At 49.3% G+C, this 23,798-nt stretch overlaps 2 protein-coding genes across 12 annotated transcripts in view; one reads left to right on the top strand and one right to left on the bottom strand.

The window, feature by feature from the left end:
• Nucleotides 1–9,960, top strand: part of SEMA4D (semaphorin 4D) — a 129,792-nt gene extending 119,832 nt beyond the window's left edge. Inside the window, exons 17-19 of one of the 3 annotated variants that reach the window (XR_009552143.1) lie at nt 6,690–6,899; nt 7,930–8,165; nt 8,836–9,960. Coding sequence is in view for 2 of the 3 variants with exons in the window: in XM_060200530.1 (XP_060056513.1) it covers nt 6,690–6,899; nt 7,930–8,111 (392 nt within the window). In the remaining variant the exon portion in view is untranslated. Of the gene's footprint in view, nt 1–6,689; nt 6,900–7,929 lie in introns of all 3 variants that reach the window. The other 2 variants (XM_060200531.1, XM_060200530.1) reach the window with 2 other exon arrangements.
• Nucleotides 9,961–11,138: 1,178 nt separating this feature from the next.
• Nucleotides 11,139–23,798, bottom strand: part of SECISBP2 (SECIS binding protein 2) — a 35,621-nt gene continuing 22,961 nt past the window's right edge. For 7 of the 9 annotated variants that reach the window (XM_060200536.1, XM_060200535.1, XM_060200534.1 and 4 more), the window contains 7 exons: nt 22,976–23,142; nt 22,243–22,381; nt 19,413–19,566; nt 18,342–18,562; nt 13,036–13,190; nt 12,414–12,603; nt 11,139–12,023 (listed from right to left, as the gene is read on the bottom strand). In XM_060200536.1, the coding sequence (XP_060056519.1) occupies nt 11,920–12,023; nt 12,414–12,603; nt 13,036–13,190; nt 18,342–18,562; nt 19,413–19,566; nt 22,243–22,381; nt 22,976–23,142 (1,130 nt within the window). In that variant the 3' untranslated portion in view covers nt 11,139–11,919. The remainder of the gene's footprint in view (nt 12,024–12,413; nt 12,604–13,035; nt 13,191–18,341; nt 18,563–19,412; nt 19,567–22,242; nt 22,382–22,975; nt 23,143–23,798) is intronic. The other 2 variants (XM_060200533.1, XM_016184987.2) reach the window with 2 other exon arrangements.

A 23,798-nucleotide genomic window follows, 5' to 3' on the forward strand; every position in this document is an offset into this window, starting at 1 on the left:
ACACAATGATCCACTGCTCCTGGTAGCCATCCACCCCTCCCCATTTTATTGGCTAGGACAGAGAAAAATTGAGAGAGGAGAGGGAGAGAGACCTGATTCACCGCTTGTGAACTGTTCTTCCTGCAGCTGGGGAGCTCGGGGTTTGAACCCAGGTCCTTGCACTTTGTACCATGTGCTTTTAACTGAATGTGCACTGCCTAGTCTCTCAACCCAGGATCTTTTTTTTCTTTTTTCTATTTTTTTTTTTTTTGCCTCCAGGGTTATCACTGGGCCTACACTACAAATCCACTACTCCTAGAGGCTATTTTTTCCCCTTTTGTTGCCCTTGTTGTTTATCATCATTGTTGTTATTGGATACGACAAAGAGAAATTGAGAGAGGGGAAGACAAGGGGAGAGACAGAAAGACACCTCCAGACTTGCTTTGCCATTCATGAAGCGACCCTTTCCCGGCAGGTGGGGAGCCGGAGGCTTGAACCAGGATTCTTGTGCCGGTCCTTGGGCTTCTCGCCATGCGTGCTTAGCCCACTGTGCCAAACCCCCCACCCCAAGTCATTTTTTAAGTTAAAAGTGATGCTCCATGCTAGAGGTAACTTTGGACATTTCAGTTTCTCATTGCCTTTTATGTTTGAGCTAATACACTAGAAGCTCTGCACTGACCATTGGTCCATTTCAATGTATGTGTTGGGTTCCTGAAAGGAGGTAAACAAGAGGATTCAGCCATTTTCTAGAAAGGGTTGGGTCTCCCTTCACACAGGCAAAGCAGATCTGTCACCTGCTGGCTCTCGTCCTTAAGTGTTTTTGCTGGAAGCGGTCTGTCTCTGCTCCATTTCCCTACCTCTATAGCAGAGTGGTCCTGCCCTTTGTTTCTGGAAGCCTTGTGTGCAGGAGTCATCAACAGAGGAAGTGTCTCTCCTCTGCAAGTCTATAATGGAATGGGGTCTTATACACAGGCTTATCTGTGCGCCTTCCCACAACCTGACCCTTTACTGTACATTTATGCCACACTGGGCCCTGTGCTGGCAGAATTTTTTTTTTTAATTTCTTTATTGGGGGAGTAATGGTTTATAGTTGACAGTAAAATACAATAGTTTGTACATGCATAGAATTTCCCAGTTTTCCACATAACAATACAGCCCCCACTAGGTCCTCCTCTGCCATCCTGTCCCAGGACCTGAACCCTCCCCTCCCCACCCCAGAGTCTTTGACTTTGGTGCAACACACCAGCTCCAGTCCAGCTTCTGCTTAGTGGTTTCTCTTCTGGACTTTTCTCAGCTTCTGTCTATGAGTCAGACCATCCCATTTTCATCCGTTTCTGACTTACCTCTCTTAACATGATTTCAAGCTCCATCCAAGGTGGGCTGAAGAAGGTGAAGTCACCATTTTTAATAGCTGAGTAGTATTCCATCGTGTATACAGACCACAACTTGCTCAGTCACTCATCTGTTGTTGGACGCCTGGGTTGCCTGGAGGATTTGGCTATTACAAATTGTGCTGCCATGAACAAGTATACACAAGTCTTTTTTCATGGGTGTATTTGGTTCCTTAGGATATATGCACAGGAGAGGAATTGCAGGGTCATAGGGTAGGTCCACTTCTAGTCTTCTGAGAGTTCTCCAGACTGGCAGTCAGTCTTTACTCAGACACAGGGCACTGACAGCTTTGTGTTGGACTTAGGATGCTCCAAGGAGGAAAACTAAGGTTATCCCTACCCCAAAGGCAGTGTAAACCAAGGCGAGCCTCTCCCCACCTCTGGGTTCTCTTGATTGCCATGCACTTGTGTTTTCTGAACTGTGCAAGGCATCCTGGGCCTGGGAATCTGGAGGAAGCTTACTCATACATGTACCTTCTAGAGCTGGTGGTGATAACGGTGGACCTGGGCATCTGGGGAACTGGCACAAGGATCCTGGATGTGTGTCTGGGGGCACCTAGCTCTGAGGTCTGACTGGATCATGTGCATACAGCCTGGGTGCAGGGGTGTCTACATGGTGCTAGAGAGACCGGGAAGGAGTATGGCACCTGCACACTAGAATGTAACCTTCACACATACCACTTGGGGTCCCTAGCTTCCACCTGCACGGTGGCTGGATCTCCCTTGATGAGTGGCACTGGGCTTGTTGCAGTGTAGGACCAGCTCTGTGCCACAGGTCCCCTTAAACAGTGTAGGGCGCGGGCACAGGTTGGAGCCGACTGCTCCTGCCCTTTAGCCCCTGACGCAGCCTTCCTAAGACCAGGGCAGGTGGCTGTGGGGATGGGCCTAGAACCGACTTTTTCTAGCAGGTCCCATGGGGTAGGGTTGGGTCAGGCTACCTGGGTTCCCCCGATGTCACAGTATGGTGGCCTTGGTGGCTGGTTCTAACTCTTGCTTTCCCTCTCTTTAATCTTTACTGCATTCAGAATGAGCTGGATATTTTTTATAAATGGCACGTAAGTACTTCAGTAATTGTATTGTTTTCTGCAGTTAAATAGAGTGATGTTGGGGGCCGGATGGTAGCACAGCGGGTTAAGCGCACATGGTGTGAAGTGCAAGGACCGGCGTAAGGATCCTGATTCCAGCCCCAGCTCCCCACCTGCAGGGGAGTCGCTTCACAGGTGGTGAAGCAGGTCTGCAGGTGTCTATTTTTCTCTCCCCGGCTTCCCCTCCTCTCTCGATTTCTTTCTGTCCTATCCAGCAACAACAGTAACAACAAGGGCAACTAAATGGAGAAACAATGGCCTCCAGAAGCAATGGGCTTGTAGTACAGGCACCAAGCCCCAGCAATAACCTGGGAGACCAAAAAAAAGAAAGAAAGAAAAAGAAGAAAGAAATACAGAGTCGGATGGTAGAGCAGCGGGTTAAGCGCACTTGGCGCGAAACACAAGGACCAGCCTAAAGATCCTGGTTCCAGCCCCCTGGCTCCCCACCTGCAGGGGAGTCGCTTCACAGGTGGTGAAGCAGGTCTGCAGGTGTCTATCTTTCTCTCCCCACTCTCTGTCTTCCCCTCCTCTCTCCATTTCTCTCTGTCCTATCCAACAATGACGACATCAGTAACAACCATAATAATAACTACAACAATAAAACAAGGGCAACAAAAGGGAATAAATACTACTAATAAAAAATAAATAAAAATAGAGTGATGTTTAGGGGTGTTCATTTAGTCTGGGTACGTCTCAGCACCTGTCATAGTAAGGAAATGGCTGGGGGCCTTTTAGCCCTGACTGTATGATCTATATATCCTTGATCTGAGCATATCAGGAGAAGCTTGAGTAGTTTAAAGTCCACCACGGTTAACAGCTTAGTAGAATGAGGTGGCAGGAACTATGTTGAGCAACTGAAGAGATGTCAGCCCCCACACAGGTGGTGGGTGTGAATGGATACAGATGTGAATGTCCATACACTCACACAAATCACCTTGACCAGGCAAAGCACCAAAACGCTGGGAGTAGCAAGATACATCACAGACCGTCAGAGTGGAAGCAAGCATGTACAGGAGTCGTTAGACTCTGAGCACTGGTCCGCTGTGCCAAACACTTCTGAACAGCCTTCAAGTCTTCCTTCAGAAGCTATAACATATTTCCTTTTTAAAAAAAATATTCCCTTTCGTTGCCCTTGTTTTATTGTTGTAGTCATTATTATTGATGTCATCGCTGTTGTTGGGTAGGACAGAGAGAAATAGAGAAGACAGAGAGGGGGAGAGAAAGACACCTGCAGACCTGCGTCACCACCTGTGAAGCGATTCCCCTGCAGATGGGGAGCCGGGGGCTCGAACTGGGATCCTTACACCGGTCCTTGCGCTTTGTGCCACGTGCGCTTAACCCGCTGTGCTATCGCCCGACTCCCAACATATTTCCTTTTTATCCAAGAACATTTTAAAGATTTTTTAATTCCCATTTTGTTGCCCTTGTTTTATTGTTGTAGTTATTACTGTTATTGATGTCCTCGTTGTTGGGTAGGACAGAGAGAAATGGAGAGAGGAGGGGAAGACGGGGAGAGAAAGACACCTGCAGACCTGAGAGAAAGACACCTGCAGACCTGCTTCACCGCCTGTGAAGGGATTCCCCTGCAGGTGGGGAACTGGGGGCTCGAACTGGAATCCTTACACCGGTCCTTGTGCTTGACGCCACATGCGCTTAACCCGCTGCGCTACCACCTGACTCCCAAAGATATTTATCTTTTTTTTTTTTATTGGATAGAGACAGAAATTGAGAGAAGGAAATAGGGAGACAGAGACACCCGCAGCCCTGTTTCATCACTTGTGAAGCTTCCCGCCTGCAGGTAGGACTAGGGACTTAAACTTGGGTCCTTGTGCACTGTGTGTACTTAACACATGGGCCACCATCTGGCTCCAGAAGCATTTTATTTTTATTAAGAAAGCAAGTTTTTTTTTTCCTGTTAATTTGTAAACTCCAGGAATAATTTTCAAGCGGATAGCTATCAACAGCATCATAGCTATTTTTAGGCCTTTTCTGTGAACACACATGCCTACGTACATGTGTGTGCATACACAAGTGCATGTGTGCACATACATGTTATCAGTCTTCAGTAATATTCCTGATGAACAGGAGTGGCTCTTGTCACCCGTAACGTAAATTGCTGGATGTTGATAACATCTCACGGACAGAAACACAGTCTTGCTGGCTCCTCTTGAGTTTCCATTCTTGCCTGTGATCTATTCCTACGTTGTCTCCAATAAAGGGTCTCATTTTCCCCTGGGAAGAAAGCTCTACATAGAGATCCTGGAGGATCACGGTGGAATATGAGGGACCAGATACGGGTCATCAGGTGCCCGGCTGGTCAGATAGGGGCCTGGGAGTGCCGGGGATCGATCAAGAGTTAGTCAACTCAGAAAGTCTCCTAAAAACACTGAAAATTCTGCCCACTCTCCCCCAAAATAGGAGTGTGGGCCCTACTCGGTGCCTAGTGTGGTTGGTTCTGGTATTTTAGACTTTTCTGATTGTATCACTTGTTTCTCCTATTTGATGAAATCTTGTCACAGACAGTCCTTCTCACTGAATGCCCAGGAAATGACACTTTATTTCACTATCCCCAGCTCAGTGAGCATCTAGGAAGAATCTGTTTTTGAAAGTGCCCATGATGGTTAAGATAGCTCAGCTGGGAGGAGGAAGCCTATGGAAGGATGCTTCATGGGTGGTAGAGTGGTGCTGTGGTCTCTCAATCTATAAATCTGAAATTGAAAAGTGGCTCAGGGCTGTGAAATCACACGTGAGGCCTTGGCACAGCAAGATTGAATTTACCAAAATTAAGTCTAAGGCAGTTTGTGTTTTCTTTTTCTTTCCTCCAGGGTTATTGTTGGGGCTCGGTGCCTGCACCATGAATCCACTGCTCCTGGAGGCCATTTTTTCCCCCTTTTGTTGCCCTTGTTGCTGTAGCCTTGTTGTGGTTATTATTGTTGTTGTTGATGTCGTCTGTTGTTGGATAGGACAGAGAGAAATGGAGAAAGGAGGGGAAGACAGAGAGGGGGAGAGAAAGACACCTGCAGACCTGCTTCATCGCCTGTGAAGCGACTCCCCTGGGGATCCGGGGGCTCGGACTGGGATCCTTACGTGGGTCCTTGCGCTTCGCGCCACATGCGCTTAACCCGCTGTGCTACCGCCTGACCCCCGGCAGTTGTTTTGTTTTTCAAATTGCTACCAAAGTATTTACTGGGACTTGGTGCCTGCACAGTGAATCTGCTACTCTTAGTTTTTTTGTTTTTTTTTTTTAATAAATCTAAAGGGAAGGGGGAGATACACACCTACAGCATTGCTTCACCACTCATCAAACTTTTCCCCCGGGAAGTGAGGACTGGGGGCCTGAGTCTGGGTCCTTGCGCATAGCAATGTGTGTTCTCTGCCACGTGTGCCACTACCTAGCCCCTCAGGTCGTTGTGTGATTAGGTAGGACTGTTTGGTAAAGTCAGTCTTCGGGCATGCTGGAGCCCAGCATAATAACTGTCAGGAATAACCAGAGGGCATTCCCCTCACACACACACAGACCTCAATCACGTTCATGTAGTTTTCCACCTGGGCCACATGGACATTAGAAGACATTAGAAACAGAAGGGGAAGACATTCACACAGGGAGCAGGGACCCACAAGAGGGGTGTCCTGCCAGTATTCAGGTATTGTCCATCTCAGGCCTGACCTGTGCTAGGTGTCTCAGGCCATGCATAGCACAGACCAGGGTACACTCCGGCTACTTTCAAACCTGGTGTCCCCTGGGTCTTTGTTCTAACAAAGTAGATATGGGAATTTGGCTTTTTTTCCTGACTGTAATCTTGCCACTGAATGGCCTCCCATTGGTTCCCACTTGGATACCACTATGCTTTGAATGAGGCGTCTTCTTGCAACTCTTGGTCCACTCTCCTCTGAGCCCTACCTTCCTAAGGCTCTCACAGTCCCTTGTACCCTGGTGACCTCTGTGTGACCTGAGGACAAGGTCGTATAGGTGTGCTTTGGAAAAGCCTGAGTAAGGTCAGAGAGCAGGGCTTGCTGGTCAGTAAGGGGCTGAGGCAGGCATCCGCCACCCTGCACAAGTGGTCACAGGGCCCACAGAGGGGGTCCACTCAGGGACGCTCTAGCAGAAAGGCCAGGGCAGAGCAAAGCTGCCTGCTCCTTCACTCTCAGCAAGAGCCCTGAGTAGGAGAAGCACCCCCACCTCCTGCCCACAGCTGCTGTGGACATTGACTGGTGATGACCCGTGTGCCCCCAGGTCCTGCAGACATTCGTATTGTCTGGGAGAAGAATGGACGGGAGCCAGAGCCATGTATCCCCGTGCAGACCCTCACACTGTCCGACGGCAGGTCCCATGTGCTCAGCTGGCTGCGTGATGCTATCCAGGAAAGCACCCAGTACCGCTGCTCCGTCATCTCCTCAGCTGGGAGCAGGACTTCCACAGTGTGGGTCAGCGTTGTGAGACAAGGTAAGAGTTCCACTGCAGCTGGAAGGGGAGCTTTAACTTCACATGTGCCTTGTTTACAGCAGGTGGGGGTGGTTACAGTGGGCAGGGCAATGCTCTCAGCTTTACCCTGGGTTAGCTTTTTAAAATAATAATATTTTTTTTTTTTGCCTCCAGGGTTATCGATGGGGCTTGGTGCCTGCACCACAAATCCACTGCTCCTCGAGGCTATTTTTTCCCCTTTTGTTGCCCTTGTTTTATCATTGTTGTGGTTATTATTGTTGTTGGACAGGACAGAGAGAAATGGAGAGAGGAGGGGTAGAGAGAAAGATTAAGACACCTGCAGACCTGTTTCACTGCTCATGAAGCGACCTCCCTGCAGGTGGGGAGCCAGGGGCTCAAACCAGAATCATTAACGCTGGTCCTTGTACTTCGTGCCTCGTGCACTTAACCCACTGCACTACCGCCCGCCCCGCTCCCTGGGCTAGCTTCTCACAGCCTCTCCAAGGTCTACACATGTGCGTACACCCCGGTATATAGACAAACTGTGCACACACCACACACACAATGTGTATACACATCACTGCGGCCTCAATATTAACTGCACACAACATATAACCATCATGCATGACACACACACACACACACACACACACACACACACACACACACACAGTGTTCCTGGGACACCCAGCCATGAAATCTGAGCCTCAGCTCCTGGACTCACTTGAAGGGAGAGAAACTGCCGACTCCCACCTACCTGAGCCCCACTAGGCACAGGGAATTAGCATCTTCTGTCTGTACAAAAATGCCAAGGACATGTGGAGGACAGGACCAGGTGGCCTCAGGGCGCAGTGAGTGGCACCAGAGCCAGCAGCCAGGGATATGGACAGCGGAAGCAGCGGCAGCCAGAAAGTTGACGCGCCTGCCCAGTGCCTCCACTGTCAGCTTGGCCCAACGCACGGCCTTACCTGGCTCACAGTGCGGCTGCAGTGAGCACCCACGGGGCCAAGCAGGCCTGTGAGCCAAAGCGTGTCATCTGCTTGTCTTGTAGAGACCACCCAGCAGGAGAAGTGGAGCAGAGAGCTCGCCGCCTGGAAGGTCGTGGCAGGGGAGCACGACCGCATGCTGCAGGGCTGGAGGAAGGCGTGGGTGCGTGACTGGGCCCCAGGGTGGTCCTTCAGGGGCTTGTTCTCTCTGTGGGCCCCACAGGCGGAATTCCACTGCACTCCTTAAACGCTTCTGCTTTCTGAAGCCCTCACCCCTCTGGTGGCAGGCAGTCCCTTGAAGGTAGTCGACGTGGTGGGTGAGGCCTTTCAGGAGATACAAGTGTGGTGGGGTGGGAGGGTCAGGAGGGCCAGCCAGCCTCAGTTCAGATGCCCACAGCCCTCCCATTCCTGGGCAGAGCAGGAAAACGGGCAGGTGGGTTGCACTGGCTTGGATGCCTACTGTGTGGGGCGGGGGTGGGGTCCTGGGGTGGCAGATACAGAAGCGAGCAGCACCTGATCTCCACACTGGGGAGCAGAATAGGCCCCCACCTAGCCCGGGTGAACTGACCTCTTGAGTCACTGGTGCAGCTTTCTGGGTGCTCATGATGGGGCAAGGTGAGAGAAGACTAGGGCATGAGCTTCCATGGAGGAGGGGTGGGAGCAGCTCGAACCCAAGGCTTTGAAGCGTCCTGGCTTCAGTGGCTGCCCAGGCCCATTTAGTTGCCAAAAGGCTGAGTAGTTCTGACCCTCCCCAAGCTCTGCTACCCCACAGGCCTGCTGCTCTGGGGAGACCAGACAAAAGATGGAGGAGCAGGCTACCACTTGACCTCTACCTGACCCCTAGATGTCCAGCGTGGAAAACAGCAGGGTTTCCAAGCCTTGAGCAGGCTGGGAGAAGATGAGACCGAGACCTGAGTGAGACAGGAAGGGTGCTCTGTTCTGGGAACCCAAAGGTTCTTGTTTTCTTCCAGGAGAACTGTCACGAGGACACATTCTAGGCACCGTGAGGTGGCACCAACCCTCAAGCTGACCCAGCACACCACCGAGGAGAGCAAGTGCCTCACCGTGTCCGCTTGACACTGTGTCAGGCATCACCTAACTGGCTGGGCAGTGGGGCACAGCCCTGACTGGAGCTGTGACAGCAGCTGGAACTCCCCACCCCCCTCTAACTAGGTGCTTCACTGTGAGGCTGGTCTGGCGGAAGCAGGTACAGGCGGGTCAGCAGACTGTGCGAAGGTGCATTTTCCAGAAGCACTGTTGGTGGGTCACCCTTGAACTTGCCACTTCTCCCCACCTTTAAATTGTCCCCCTTACCCCTAAGGCCCACAGAGGGGTAACTGAAAGAGAGGGCAGAGCCTATGCTCAGCCCAAGTGAGGAGGAGACGCACGTGGGGAGCTGACGTGAGTCTGAAGTGCTGACTCTGGAACGCCTGGCTGTGGGTTTCATAAAGCAATGTGTATACGCCTGTCCGGTGTCCAGCCCGCTCAGCTGAGGTAGAAAAGCCAGCAGGTCCACTGTGTACATCAGTGCTGCGCTCATATTCCTTCTGAAGCAGAAGCTGAGTATTTCTTAAGCCTGCTGCCCAAATTCTGGCTAATTACAGCGTCATCTCAAGAGGCTCTGCCATCCATCTAAGAGAGTGGGGACTGAGGCCTGAATCTGCTCACCTCTAACTTTAGATAGATAGATTTTTGGTTGTGAAGTAACTTTTTTTTTTTTTTTAATGCAATGACGCTGATCTACAATGAAACCAGACGCTCTGTTAAAACACAGCTGAACTAGATATCCCAGCAAATGACATCTCCTCGGTCTTCTAACCACTTGTGTATCCAGACTCTCGAGTCAGTCTTCCTGACGGCCTCCCCAGCAGAGCAGCATGCAGGCCCAGCCGGCATGACCTTGGGAGCCTCAGCGCAGCAGCATCCCAGGATGCTGACCGGGGTGGACTTGCCCTGTCTGCTGCCACCAGAGTGCTCCCTCGGGCTCCCAGACCACTCGTGCTGGGACACAAGTAAAACATCCTTTCCTGTAAAACATCTCTGGTTATAACTGGCTCTAAAGATGAATAAATAAATAAACCCATCCCTGGTTCTGAGCTCACTCTGTGGGGTCTGATGTGTCTACGACTCTGGGTGATTGCATTCTGGGCCTTGTCCTTGGTGCAGTTGTGCGTCAAGTCCCCAAAACTGCACACAGATCACCAAGTTAAACAGGATGATGAAGACACTGTCAGCAGCTTGAATGGAGGGATTCTGTCAGGAAGCAGAGTGGCATGGATAAGGTTTTGGCTGTCTGCATTGTTGAAGTAATAAAGGGAGTTTTCCACCTGCTCTGCGAAGCGAGTCTGTACTGGGGAGATCCAGTGCCATCTGCTTCCTACGACACCTCAGAAGTGCTGGGCACTGATGTCACCTGCAATGCTGACGTCTGCCAGGAATAACACCTTAGCCAGGGCTGCCAGTATTGATTTATATTAGATGTGGACACTCCAGGAAGCAGAATATGGTGACAGAAACCCCTTTCTGCTCCTTCTCCCCTTCCAAGATTAGCCACACACAGCCCACACCCAGAGGCCTCAGGCTCAGAGGACCTGGCAGAGTCTTATGATCCATTTTCTGAATGTTCACGGTTACTAGGTATGTGGGTACACCTGACAGGCTATTTAATCTTCTTCCTGTCTTCCTTTCTTCCCCCATCATTTTTGTTTTAGTTTGGAAAGAACAAGATAGATGCTCAGCAGCAAACCACCATCCATGGAGCAACACAGGTTGCTCCCGTCTGGTGTCAGAACTTAAACCCAGGTCTCAATCATGGATAGTGCGGGTGGGCTCCTCTCCCCCAGCCCAATAAATAAATAAACAGAGACTGATGAAGGGAGGTGAGGAAGGCCATCTTCTATTCTTCCTGGGATCACCCCCAAGACAGGAACTTGGGGGTGGGGTGGGGTGGGGTGGGGATGAAGCGCGTTCCAAGGACAGCCTGCTACTGCTCCGACTCGCTCAGACTCAACGAAGACTTTTCAAAGCCAAAGCGACACCTTGCTTTGCCTGACGAGAACACAACAACAAAACCCCATCTCTGCCACTTCCCCCATGGCAAGAACTCATGCAGGCAGGACCCAGGTGCAAACACCTGCAAGGCCTCACCCAGGCCAGACACTGAACACATCTCTCTGCTCAGGTCCCTCAGTGCAAAGAGGGGCCCAAAGGGGGGCAGGCCAAGACATGGGAATAGCCAGAGACTGCTGAGAAGCCTACGGTGATCCGTCTCCAGTGATATTAAATGATCACTCTTTATTCAAAATAAATTAAGCCCTCATTCACACAGAAAAATACGAAAAGTAATTTCGAGGCACCTCACCTCTAAAACAGAAACCACATTCAGAATATATTCATTTATCAAAAAAGTGAAGAATCTGAAGATTATCAAAACTGAAATTTAAGAGCTTCTGTATATAATATTTCTTGGAAAAGGATAAAGAACAAGGAGCAATTCATGTCAAAAGGTCATTGGTTAGAGAACCACTTTTCCTCAAGAGGCTCATTTCAGTAAAGTGCCCCCCAAATCTTCTGGCTGAAAGCCACACTGTGAGAGCAACTATCGTTTTGCACCGGCCTCTGCTATGTTTGAGGGTGGCCTCTGTGGAAAGACAGATGGACTCCTCCCTCTACCTCCTCATCCACACCACTAGCAGCCGGTTGGTGCTTTCTGTAATATCACTTGGATCAGCTATTTGGCAACAGAGAGGAAGTTTCCTTGGCAGCAAAATACTGATAACGTACTTTCCGGCATTTTCCAGATTCACAGTATACTCAGAGCCAAAGCTATGTCTCAGGGCTTTTAAAGGCTCCCCATAGCATGCCCAATGCCCGTTCACAGACTCAGCCTTGGGGGCCCACAACGGCTGATGGACATACCCTTCAGAAAGGCCTCTTTCCCAGTGAAACAACCACATCAATAAGTTAGGTCAGTGAAGAACTAAGAAGAATAGGCTCCCCAATTTTATAAACCTCCCCATCCTTACCCGAAGTACAGAAACACATGAAAAGAGATCTTATAAATTCAAGTCCATCATCTGAGAGGTTGAAGCCTCCAGTGAGTCTTCGAGTCCCAAGGTACACTGATTGTATGCTTCCAGATGTTTCCTCCAGATTTCAACTGGAAATGAGAAAACTGACTTGATGAGCAGGCACGGGGTCAGATGGCTTTCAGACAGAAGCTGCACTGCCCAGTGGCTCAGTCCCCGTGTGGTCACAGGCAGACACTCAAGCCACTGTCCCTCCTTGCCAACCTGTGCGCAGCACTAAGTATGTCTTAGCACATGCTGACTGAGACAGAATCTGGCCAGGAACACAGCTCTCCCCAGATGTGGCGGATGTGGCCTGGGGGGGGGGGGCTGCCCTCTGTGAGAGCACTTCTTACAGAGTGACGGGCTTTCTGCAGCCCACGCCACGAGTCCCCATGGAGCAGAGCTGCTGGGGACTGAGGAACCAAAGCTGAAGATGCAGGATGCTCAGTCCCGACCCCTACGCCCTCCCTGGCACTCACTGTAGTGTGGCTCTTCCTTCTCAGCAGGTGCTGGAGGGCCAGGATCCTCAGGGCTGGGGCTCTGCACGGGGGGGCTGGAAGGGGCCGGGGACCCAGACTCTTCTGCCAGTTCTTGGCGCATGTTCTCCAGCAAGGCCTTGTAAGCCTGACGGGCTGCCATCGTCAACTCCACCATTTTGTGAAACTGATCCTTGGGGCAGGAGAGAGCACAGGTGCCGTTCATTCCCTGACCACACAGAGCAGGCTCCTCTGCAAACTCCTTGTGCCCTGCACGGGGCAGTAGGGGACACACACCTGAAGGGAGGCCCCACTGTGACAACAGCGAGCCCAGGGGGAGGTCTGGAAACACAGGGCAGAAGCTAGGACGGTTCTGGGCGGGGGGGGGGGGGGGGGGAGGAAGTGCAGACCACCCATCTCCCCCCTCCCTTTCAAAGGCACCTCATTTTCTCTTTTCTTTCCCTCCTTCCTTCCCCCCCCCCCCACCCCCCAGAGCATTGCTCAGCTCTGGCTTATAGTGGTGCAGAGGACTGAACATGGGACTTCAGAGCCTAAGGTGTTAGAGCCTCTTTGCATAACCACTGTGCTACTTACTCCCACCCTCTCAGGCCGCTCCCCATCTCACCTGCGCCCCATCGTAGCTGAAGATCCCCACCACGCTGACAGGCACACCTTTGTTCAGACTGCGCCCCAGAGCTTTGCGATTGAGCGCAAACACAAAGGGAATGTTCTGCTCACAGGCACAGTCAATGATGGTGTGCAGAGTCTCATCCAGCCCACCTGGTCAAAGAACAAGGCAAACAGCAAGGGAGATGTCGCAGGACCGGCTGCAGGGGCTGCAGGGGGCTTTCCCACAAAACAGTAACAGCACCCCGCCACCTTCTACATCAAAGTCGGGCCTGTGCAGATCTGCACGATGAGTAATAACTCGGTCAGGTGAAAGGGAAGCCCCTCCACCCCCTTAAGGCCCTTTCTTAGCATAGTAAGGTATGTCTGGGTTGTGTCAACATCTGGCATCACAGCGAAACAGAGACCTGGTAGTTAATTACTGAACATGCACTGTGTGCCAGGCAGGCCAGTGGTCTACAGGTGTGTCTTACATTCTCATACAACCCAGGAGAAGGGGGTGGGGGAAGCTGGAGAAGAGAGGTCACCCCATGTCCCAGCCTGCAACATGATTATACCCCAAGTTCACCACCTGGGCCTGACTCCTAGCAAGGTGCCAGCCAGGTCAGAGCTCGTGAAGGACAGTGAGAGACACCAGGAGCAGGAAGGAGAGGAAGAGAATGCGGCCAGCCTGGAAACCCAGCAGCACTGAGGAGACTCGACGCCTGTGAACAGCTTCTCTATCAGAAGCTACAACCTCATATATCCAGGCAGATGTCGGAGTGCATCGGAAAATGCCACACCACCAGCAAAAGCTTCTTAAGAGGAAAGAATTCATTTATTGAGAAATACCTGATGTACAGCATGACTACAACAGGGTATGAATTGAAACACAACAGGAAACTCGTATAGACACAAAGCACAAACGCTCTAGGACAGAGTGAGTCAGACCATAACCTGCCGATTCCGAACTTCAGAACTGACCTTAAAACACTGCAACCTACTACAATGGGGATTTTTGTGGGAAGTAAATACTTTTAAAACCACACAACTTGGGAACAGCTTTCTGAAAAAGACATATGACAGACACCACATTACAAAGCTTCAAGAATGTGAACATGTGTTCAGAAATGATCAGTGTGAGGCCTGACCAGTCAAGTCTTTGGAAGCTCAATGGAGGAGAAAGCACAAAACTGACTGGGTCAGCCTCTCAGAAGGCCCATCTTAGACTGGACTATATTCTATAGAAATATAAATAAAACATGGAAGAATGAAAAAAAAAAAACTAAGTTTAAAAAGGTCTCTGATAACACTGCAAAGTGAAGACCAAGAAAAACATAGAGGGGGGCTGGGTGGTGGTGCAGCTATTGTAGCCCACATGTTACAATGCACAAGGATCTGGGTTCAAGCCTCCGGTCCCCACCTGTAAGGGGAAAGCTTTAAAAGTGGTAAAGCAGTGCAGCAGTGCTGCGGGTGTCTGTATGCTCTCTCCCCCTCTATGACCCTCTCGATTTCTGGCTATCTCTATCCAATAAATAAAAATTAAATAAAAAGAAAAACATATGACCTAGGTGCAACTAAAAAGAACAAAAAGGTACCAAGTACATATACCTGAAGTCCTCAGGTAGCCAAGGGGAAAAAAAAATTGTCAAGAAAAAGGAAAAGAGAAAAAAAGAGGTGGAGGTAGATTATGCAAAGAAACTCTAGTGCCTGAAGCTCCAAAGTCCCAGGTTCAATCCTCTTGCACCACCATAAGCCAGAGCTGAGAAGTGCAAGAAAAAGGAAAACAAAACAAAAGGCAAATGAAAATCCAGAACGGTATTTACGACTTATCCAGAGTCCCAGTCTTGTGCTATACAGGGGCTTGGGTTTCAGGAGGGTTCCACCACACTATACAAGTGGCGTGTGCTTAACCGGAGTGGGAAGAAAGTTCTATAGATGCCGAGCACTAGCTATCCTCCAGCAGTGGGGTTGGGGAATAGCTCACCAGGTAGAGTGCACACCTGTTCAAACCCTGGCATCACATGGGCCCAACAAAGGAGCCCACTGGATGGTAGAGTGGTGGAAAAGTGCCTTGCCTCTTTCCCCTCTCTCAGGAAAATAATGAATGAAAAATTGGGTCCAGGAAGTCACTCAGAAGTATCATGCATGGGCGAGGTCCTGGGTTCATTCCCCTGCACCACGTTAAAAGGTGGAAAACAACAAACAAACCACCCACCCACCCTCTGGGCACTGAGTCTGTCTATATGCCTCCCAGATAGTACCTGCGACTTTGTCACTCTTACTCTGGGGGAATGACAAGTCCCTTTCCCACACTGATGGGCTTCAGCTCCTTACAAAGCACTAATCACAGCCAAGAGGACAATGGCCTAGACTCCTGGAGCCCTCCCCACACATCGCCGAACTGGGGTGCTCTAGGGACCCAACACAGCAGCCAAATATCCCCTTGTTTTGTTTAACCCATCTCCGAGCCAGGATTATCAAAGCTAAAAAGCCTCTTCCACATGCCTTCTGCTCAGTGTTCTACAATGAGACAAGCTAAAACAAGCAAAATGCTTGACCAAACAATAGCCTCTTAAAATTCAAAGTTCAGAATTAGTAGGCAAAGCATCACTCTAAGCAAATATTGTACTTTCACATGACCCAAGGTAGCATTACTACATTTTACCTTTATTAATAACTGTAAGCTATGGCTCTTATCCAATGAAGACACACATATTAAGATGCAGAGTCAAGTTCCTTAATCCTCCAGACAAAAAACCCAGGAACCATGACTTCAGTAAGGAGTATTAAAGGCTTACAGTACAATATTGCTCCATTCTCTTCACAGTGGCTGGCAAGAAGTCAGATGAGCCACTGACTCAATACACAGACACCTATCTTTAAAAGACACAGATCCACAGAAAAATGTGAGGCAAAACCAACAGAATTTCTGGAAAATAAGATGCTGTTGTCAACAGTCTTATATCAACAAGGAAAATCTTCGAACCAGTCATCTCAGCCCTGGAACTAACTCCACAAACCTCACAGCAACAGGCGGTACTGAACATTCCTGGAAACTGAGGGACTCTGTGATGTGACAGCAAGTAGGCCTCCAACAGCCAGTGCCCGGGGTCCCACTTTCTGGGCAACAGGCCAGCAGATTTGTGAGATCCAGGTACCTACGCCTGGGGGGGATATAAGGACCAGCCCACGGGTGAGTGAGGTCCTGCCCTTCTACCCCCAGGAGTGGGAAGTGTTCCCTGGGAGAATGGAACTAACTCACAGGTATCAGAGACTCCTCTGTGTACTCTCTTCCCTTCTTTTTTTTTTTTTTTTTGAGGGGGGGTGGGTAGGGGAGAAGGTTGGGAGTGAGGTCATTACTGGGCCCTCTCTACTCCAAGCTGACTTTTTCAGACAGAGACAAAGATATCACAGTACTAAAATTTCCTTCATTGTGGTGGGAGCCAAACTTGAAATGGGGTTGTGTCCATAACAACAAATGCAGTTTCCATGTGAACTATCTTGCTATCCCACCTCGCAGGGACTTTCCAACACAGCCAAAGTGGACTAGCCATTCTATGGCAGAGCTTCTCAGAGTGAGATTTTACCTAGAAACTTAGGGGGAACATTTGGAGACCTACTCTCAACTGTTCGAGCAGGAACTCCAGAATCTTTGCCTCCACCATCATTCTAGATGACTGATGCTTGCGACAGTTGGAGAATGGCTATCCTACTGCACTACGCACAGCCCGTAGCTCTCAGAAATTAGCACTAACAGTTGAATGACTAATTCTCCAGAAAGCCTAGAAGAGATAGCTGAGGGATCTGTATACAAAAATGAAAGACAGAAAGAGAGGGAGAGAAAGAAAGATATTGAGATTAACCTGGGAGTCGATGCAGTAGCTAAGATGCTGAATCCTCAAACAAGTAGTCCCAAATTCAGTCCCTAGCATCCCAAGTGCCAAAGGGGTATTCTGGCACTTGCTTGCACTCTCTTTCTTTCATTAAAAATAAATTTAAAAAGAAATTATTTTTAAAAAGGGGGGGAATCACAGGAGGCCAGCTCCTAAACACAGAGTCAGAGATGTCAACAAAGCAACAGTGGGAGGAATCAGAGCTCAAACTCAAGAGGAAATACCAGAACGGGGTGTATGTATACTGATCTACCAGTGAAGTTTGGGAGGGTGGGGAGGAGGGTGAGGTTGCGAATCAAAAAGGCTGGATTTTCAAGTATGCATCTTATAGAAGCCACTTAGAACCTATATCCATGCCAGACAAGGTGTACCCCAGACCAAACCAGACGGGGACATGGAGCAGGACTCAATGAACACTACCCTCCACAAGAGAACGGGGGGGGGGGGGGGAGGCTGGCCCTGGATGACAGTTGTGCTAGAGGACAAAGCCTGCATTATGATGATGAGAAGCAACAGAGTGTCTGACACACCATATGTGTCGGGGATTGTGGCAAGGACACGGCCATAACACAACCGAATGACGGGGCCCTGAAGTCTCTCCAATGTCCTATTCCAACTGGTGGGGATTGGACATGCCAAAAGCCTGAATAGGGACAAACCCACCAAGTTGGCAATGAACAGATGTGGCTGTCATTCTGGGGTTATCTGGGGACCACAGACAAAATTAAACCACCTCAAGCCTTCAGAGGGGAAGTGGTAACTGGAGAAGTAGAGTCCGGACACAGGACTTGGAAGTGCAATACTCATATAAGGTGAATGACAGAGAGAGGAATGGGCAGGGAAGGACTCTGAGTGTTCAAGTGATGAGAGGAGCCAAGTGTCTAAGCAGTGGTATTCTTCCCTGGCAGGCCTTCTACTCTGTAGCCCAAAGAGGCTAAACGACAAGGTGAGGGCCAAAGAAGAGGTCCCAGATGGGGGTTCACCCAGCACACCTGCCACATTCCACACAACAGAACTGACCTTCCAGTGCCAGAAAGATGGTCATGGCTGGAGTGATACGCATGTCTTTAATTAAAGAGGACAGGTGAGCCAATCAGATTACAGAAGGAAACTAAAGTGGTCAAGGGCCCCAATGCAAGGAGTGACTGACTGCCAATCACAGAATCCCTGCAGTGAGTCAACAGCACGCTCCCACTGCCAGAGCAAAGCAGCGCCTCACATGGCCAGCTCTCTATAGGACAGAACTGCATGGATGACATCGTGAGTCTAGGGTTGGCTGTGTGAGTCAGGTACTTCAGTAGACAGATGAAGTTTTGGGACAAATTACTCAGCTAGAAAGCAGAGCAAAACCCACTGGGTCCCCTGGCTGTTGACCAGTGTGTGGCTGACCATGAGGGCCCGTGCGTCGCGGGACAACAAGATGCCTTACCTTTCGACTGTATCTTCTCACAGTTGGGAGAAATGATAATGCATTTCAACTTTTTCAGTTTCAGATGTTTGAGGACTTCCCTCAGCCCCAAGACAAGTCGGCGTTTTGTCTTCGCCTTGACAGGATCTTTCTGGTACATTCGGTCCTGGAAACGGACCAGCTCTTTGAGCAGATCAGTAACACAGGCATCTACTTCTTTACTAAGCATCTGGCTGCAGTAACTGAAAAAAAACAACAACACAAGACCATCAACATTCCAGGGACTGGCCACTGCAGACTCACTGCTGCACTGCTGCCTTCACTCCTCAGATGCGGGCCTCATTTGAGAAATCACTCTTTCAACAAGAGGATTATAGGGTCAGTCAGTGCTCTGATCTAAACAAACAAAAATAAGATGGAATTCCTGGCTGGCTTGGCTATTTTTTTTAACATCATTTACTTATTTGTTTATTTATTGGGTATAGACAGACAGAAATCAATAACGAAGGAGGAGATAGGGAATGATACCTGCAACACTGCTTTACTGCTTGTGAAGCACCCCTGCCTGCAAGTGGGGACCCAGACTAAAACCTGGGGCCTTGTGCCTTTTAATGTGTACTCTACCAAGTGTGCCACCTCCTGGCCTCCTGACTTGACTTTTAAAGAAATCCCACTTCCAGTTAGAAGAGAAAAAAATCTCCACCATGGCTAGCCATGCATCCCCACTACAGACTCTCTCCATGCCCTGCCCTCATGGACATAAACACCTGGAGAAGAACAGCAGGGCTCAGAGGAAGTACAGAGATCCTAAGCCAGGTCCCAGAAGCTGTCACTCACCACCACCCACTGCAAAGCTGGGCTTTAGGGTATCTGTGGCACTGTGTCAGCAGGGCAGAAACCTTGAGGATTAGGCAGTATTAGCGTGTGCCTGCCAGGACTGGGTACTGGCTTCCCACCACCAGCAGAATGACTACAGGCTGGCACCAGCCTAGCAGTCTTATTAGCACGCCAGGGCAGGAAGCAGCAACACTCCACACCAGCAGGAGCACAATCACCTGGCCTCTGCAGGAGCACCGACCATGGTTCACTTACTCCCTGAATCTCCGGCTGTGGATCTTGGGGGGGCAGGTGCTGTCAGGGTCTGGGCAGCAGGTCTCTGCCTCCTTCTTGATCTCAGCTCCCGGCTGTTCCTCAGACTTGTTCTCCACGGCAGGAGCAGTAGACGCTGGCTGTTCCACCCCTGCTGCTTCCCAGAGAAAGAAAGAACTACCTAGCATCTGTGTGTTCAGGGATCAGGGTGAGGGGCCCACACAGGGGAGAGCCCGACAGAAAGTGCTGTCACCAGAGCAGCCAGGCTCGGCACAGCTGTCATTAACACAGGCACTAGCTGGGTAGGACAGCAGCCTGGAGTGACGGGAAGGGGAAACACCCAATGAGAGAGATGCAGCTTTGCCTGGAGGTGTCCCATTCATTATTTTCTTAATTTTCACTATGGCAAAAATATTCATGATTCACTGCTATAGCTCATTTAAACGTATGGTCCAGCGGCCAATTTATTCATTATTATTATTTATTTTTTTAACTAATTTTTAAAAATCATCTTTACTGATTGATTGCATAAAGACAGCCAGAAATTGAGAGGGAAGGGGTTGATAGGGAGAGAGACAGAGAGATACCTGCAGCCCTGTTTCACCACTCGTGAAGCTTCGCTCCTGCAGGTGGGGGACCAAGGATTTGAACCCAGGTCCTTGCACATTATAACAGGTGCGCTTAACCAGGTGTGTCAATGCACCACCCTATTTATTTATTTAGCTTATTCATATTTACTTCCTTCAATGAGGTGAGGGTCAAATTCAAATGCTGGTTGTGTATATGGCAAAGCAGCACATTATTCAATTAAGCTATTTTGCTGGCCCTTCAGTTTTGAAATGTAACCTACCCGAAGAGCTTAAGTTTATCAGCTAGTTTTAAAAACATGTTTTTTTTAAAAAATAAAATAAATAAAAATAAAAACATGTTTTAAGGGAGATGGGTGATAGCGCAGTGGGTTAAGCACACGTGGTGCAAAATGCAAGGACTGGCTTAAGGATCCCGGTTCAAGCCCCCAGCTCCCCACATGAAGGAGAGTCGCTTCACAGGCGGTGAAACAGGTCTGCAGGTGTCTGTCTTTCTTTCCCCCTCTCTGTCTTCCCCTCCTCTCTCCATTTCTCTCTGTCCTATCCAACAACGATGACAACAATAATAACTACAACAATAAAACAACTAGGGCAACAAAAGGGAATTAAAAAAAAACATGTTTTAAGTTCTGAATTGTTTGCCCTTAAATACTCCAGGCAGGCTATTCCTTTATCAAATAATCCTTCAATCAGAGCTGAACTTAAATACCTAAACCCTGAGGGCTGCCATAGGTGTGATTTTTGTTTGTGTGTTTAAGGAATTTTTAATTCAAGCAAGAATTTTTCTAATCTAAATCATGTTTCCTTGCTCAGTTGTCAAGTCTATTATTTAAAACAGAACTGTACCATGGGAAAAAGAATTTTCAGCACAGAACAAAAATCTGAAGCATTCCTTTAATTTTATAATTCATAGGTATGATTTTAACACCATATACAATTATGTTATAGCTTACTTTCCCTCAGTGGTTACTACAAGTCTTTCAAAATGCAAGAGAAGAACCACCAGGAGAAGGAGTTCACATACCTACCAGGATAGCACAAAGCTGTCTGTGGGCTGGGCTGGCCCCTAGCCCTAGGTGAGACTAACAGACCTGCACACCTATGGGAAGCACTTCTGTGACCAAGTGACAGGGGACCCTAAGGTGTTGTAATCTTGTCCTAACAGGAGGACAGATGCACAATGTTTATATGTGAGAATGCTTTTTTTTGCCTCTCAGGTTATCACTGGGGCTCAGTGCCTGCACTGTGAATCCACTGCTCCTGGAGGCCATTTCCCCCCATTTTATAGCCCTTGTTGTTGTTACTGTTGTTGTTGTTGGATAGGAGAGAAATGGAGAGAGGAGAGGAAGACAAAGAGGGGGAGAGAAAAATAGATGCCTGTAGACCTGCTTCACCGCTAGTGAAGCGACTCCCCTGCAGGTGGGGAGCCGGGGGCTGGAATTGGGTCCTTACACCAGTGCTTGCATGTCCTACTATGTGCCCTTACTTATGTGCCCACTGCACTACCGCCCAGCCCCTGAGAATGCTCTTTTATACACAGTTACCGTGCTCTTCTGGTCTCACAGGCAGAAACCATTCTCTCACACAGAAACACCCTCACAGTAATCCTGCTTCTATAGCCCCATGGAAATGCCCACCTGCAACTTGGCAAATTCGAACACGTGGACATTACAGAGCAATAACAAGCAGGCGTTCCATCGCTCCACTGGCATGGGCATACTGCCACCTAGACTCCACTGGCATGCTTATTTTGCCGTGTATGCTGACCCAGTTTCAAGTCCAGCCCTCAACACTCTGAAGGAAGTTTCAGTGCTGTGGTTCTTCCCCTCTCTTTCTCCATCTGAACAAAGTCAGCCTAGTGCCATGACAACAAAAAGATGAAACAACAGCAAGACTCCACTGACACAAAGCTCAGATGCTCCACGGCATGCTGAGACTGAGAGTAGATTTGGGGTCAGAGTCCAGGGACTACCGCGACTACTTTGTTCTGGGACTGGATGCTACATTATTTTTCTGAAAGTCCTCAAACTGCAACTTATGATCCATGCACCTTTCTGCATATCTAGTTTACTTCTTTTGCATGGCACTGAGAACTGCACTTATGGGAAGCAGTTAGTTAGTCAGCAGTGCAATCATCGTGTCACTTCAAACACTTGCTCCCACAGCAGGGCCGGGGACTAGTCCGGCTGTCAGCAGGATGCCCCAGCGATGAGTCCTGTGGAAAGCAACCCAGGAGAGACTGGTACCTGAAGGGTCGGCCTGCTCCAGAGACTGGTCTTCACCACCACTCTCTGCATCTTGTACTTCGTCACTGGCAGAAGCTGGGCTTGCAGTATTTTCTTGGAGGCGCTGCTGCTTTCTCTCCTGCCGTTCTTTTAAAATAATCTTTAAAACAATTAACAGACAATGAAAACACCTCGGGACTTATGTTAGCAAATAGGCATTCCTGTAAAATTTCTGCACAAAACGCACCCAACTTCAGCTTTCTGGCAACAGGCATGCCTGCCCCTTCTGCCCTTAACCTCAACTGGGCCCGACCATCTTGCCCAAGTTCTAAGATTGACAATGATACTCCACAGATACACAGAGAAGGGCCCAACACAACTGTCACCTACAGCCAGACTCCTGCCTTCTGATCCAAGCCCAACTAGACACCACAGGCTGCTGTGACAAGTCCAGAAAGGGACAAGTGCCATCAATCTAACAGAACGTCTGTCTGCAAGAGTGCTCAGGCTTCACACTCAGACCAGCGAGGCAGCATAAGGCTACAAAGCATGAAAGAGGAAAGAGCCTTCCTGTGTGCCAGCACATCACTCCAACAATGGGGAACTGCTTATGGAGAGTCAGAAACCCCTCTTGCTACAAAGCATTCGAATAAAAGCAGATGCGCTTCAACGCTGAGAAAGCCTGAGTGGCAAAATAAGCCCGGATTTGGGAGAGCTGAGCTTTACAGAACCTGGCTGCACAGGGGTCACACACCTTTTTCAGCGACGTTGGTTTCTTGGCTTTGGGGACCTCTCTCTGCTTCCCTTTTTTTATCAGAGGGGCACTGGAGTCCAAGGGGTTATGTGGAGTCTTCGCCTGGCTGAGCTGGTGGCCCTTTTTTCCAGATGTGGCCTCTTTGGTGAGGACTGGCACTGCCCCAACTGCAACACAAGAGACACACATACCTCAGACCTCCTTTTGGGGGGGGGGAGGTATGGAAGGATACACACCTCAACACACTCTCAAGGGGAGAGCCCTCAGAAGGGACAGGCTACCCATTCTTGAAGGACACATGGATATGGAAATCCACACTCAGACTCAGTCTAATAGGTGAAGATCAAAGCAACGGACTATATAAAGTAGCAAGGGGAAAACTGCTCAGTAATGAAGTGGGTAGCCATTCAAGTAACATCTGATTTCTTACTGGATAAATGAGCCCACAAGGCAGGAGGTGGCATTCAAAGTAATGAAACCAACTGTCGAGTGGGTATTCCATACTCGGGTCAGGCGGTGGCACGCCCAGTAGAGCCTCTAGCATCTCCCCTGCAGGGGAAGCTTCATGACTGGTGTAGTGGTGCCGCAGGCTCTACTTCTGTCTGTCTCTCTCTCACCTTCCGATGAAAAAAAGAAAAAAAAAAAAAAAGAGGACTTCTGAGGGCATGGCCAAGGCATAACAAAATCTGAAAGACGGTGGTTAGGGGTGGGGAGACCACCAGATAAGGCAGTCAAAGAATACCCAGAGCCTCGTAACACAATCTAGAAATTTTGAGGAAACTGCTGAGAGGCAGGTGTGTGCAAATGGGGTTGGGGTGGGGTG

The sequence above is a fragment of the Erinaceus europaeus genome, chromosome 10 (assembly GCF_950295315.1).
Source record: "Erinaceus europaeus chromosome 10, mEriEur2.1, whole genome shotgun sequence".
In the NCBI taxonomy this organism is placed as follows: Eukaryota; Metazoa; Chordata; class Mammalia; order Eulipotyphla; family Erinaceidae; genus Erinaceus; species Erinaceus europaeus.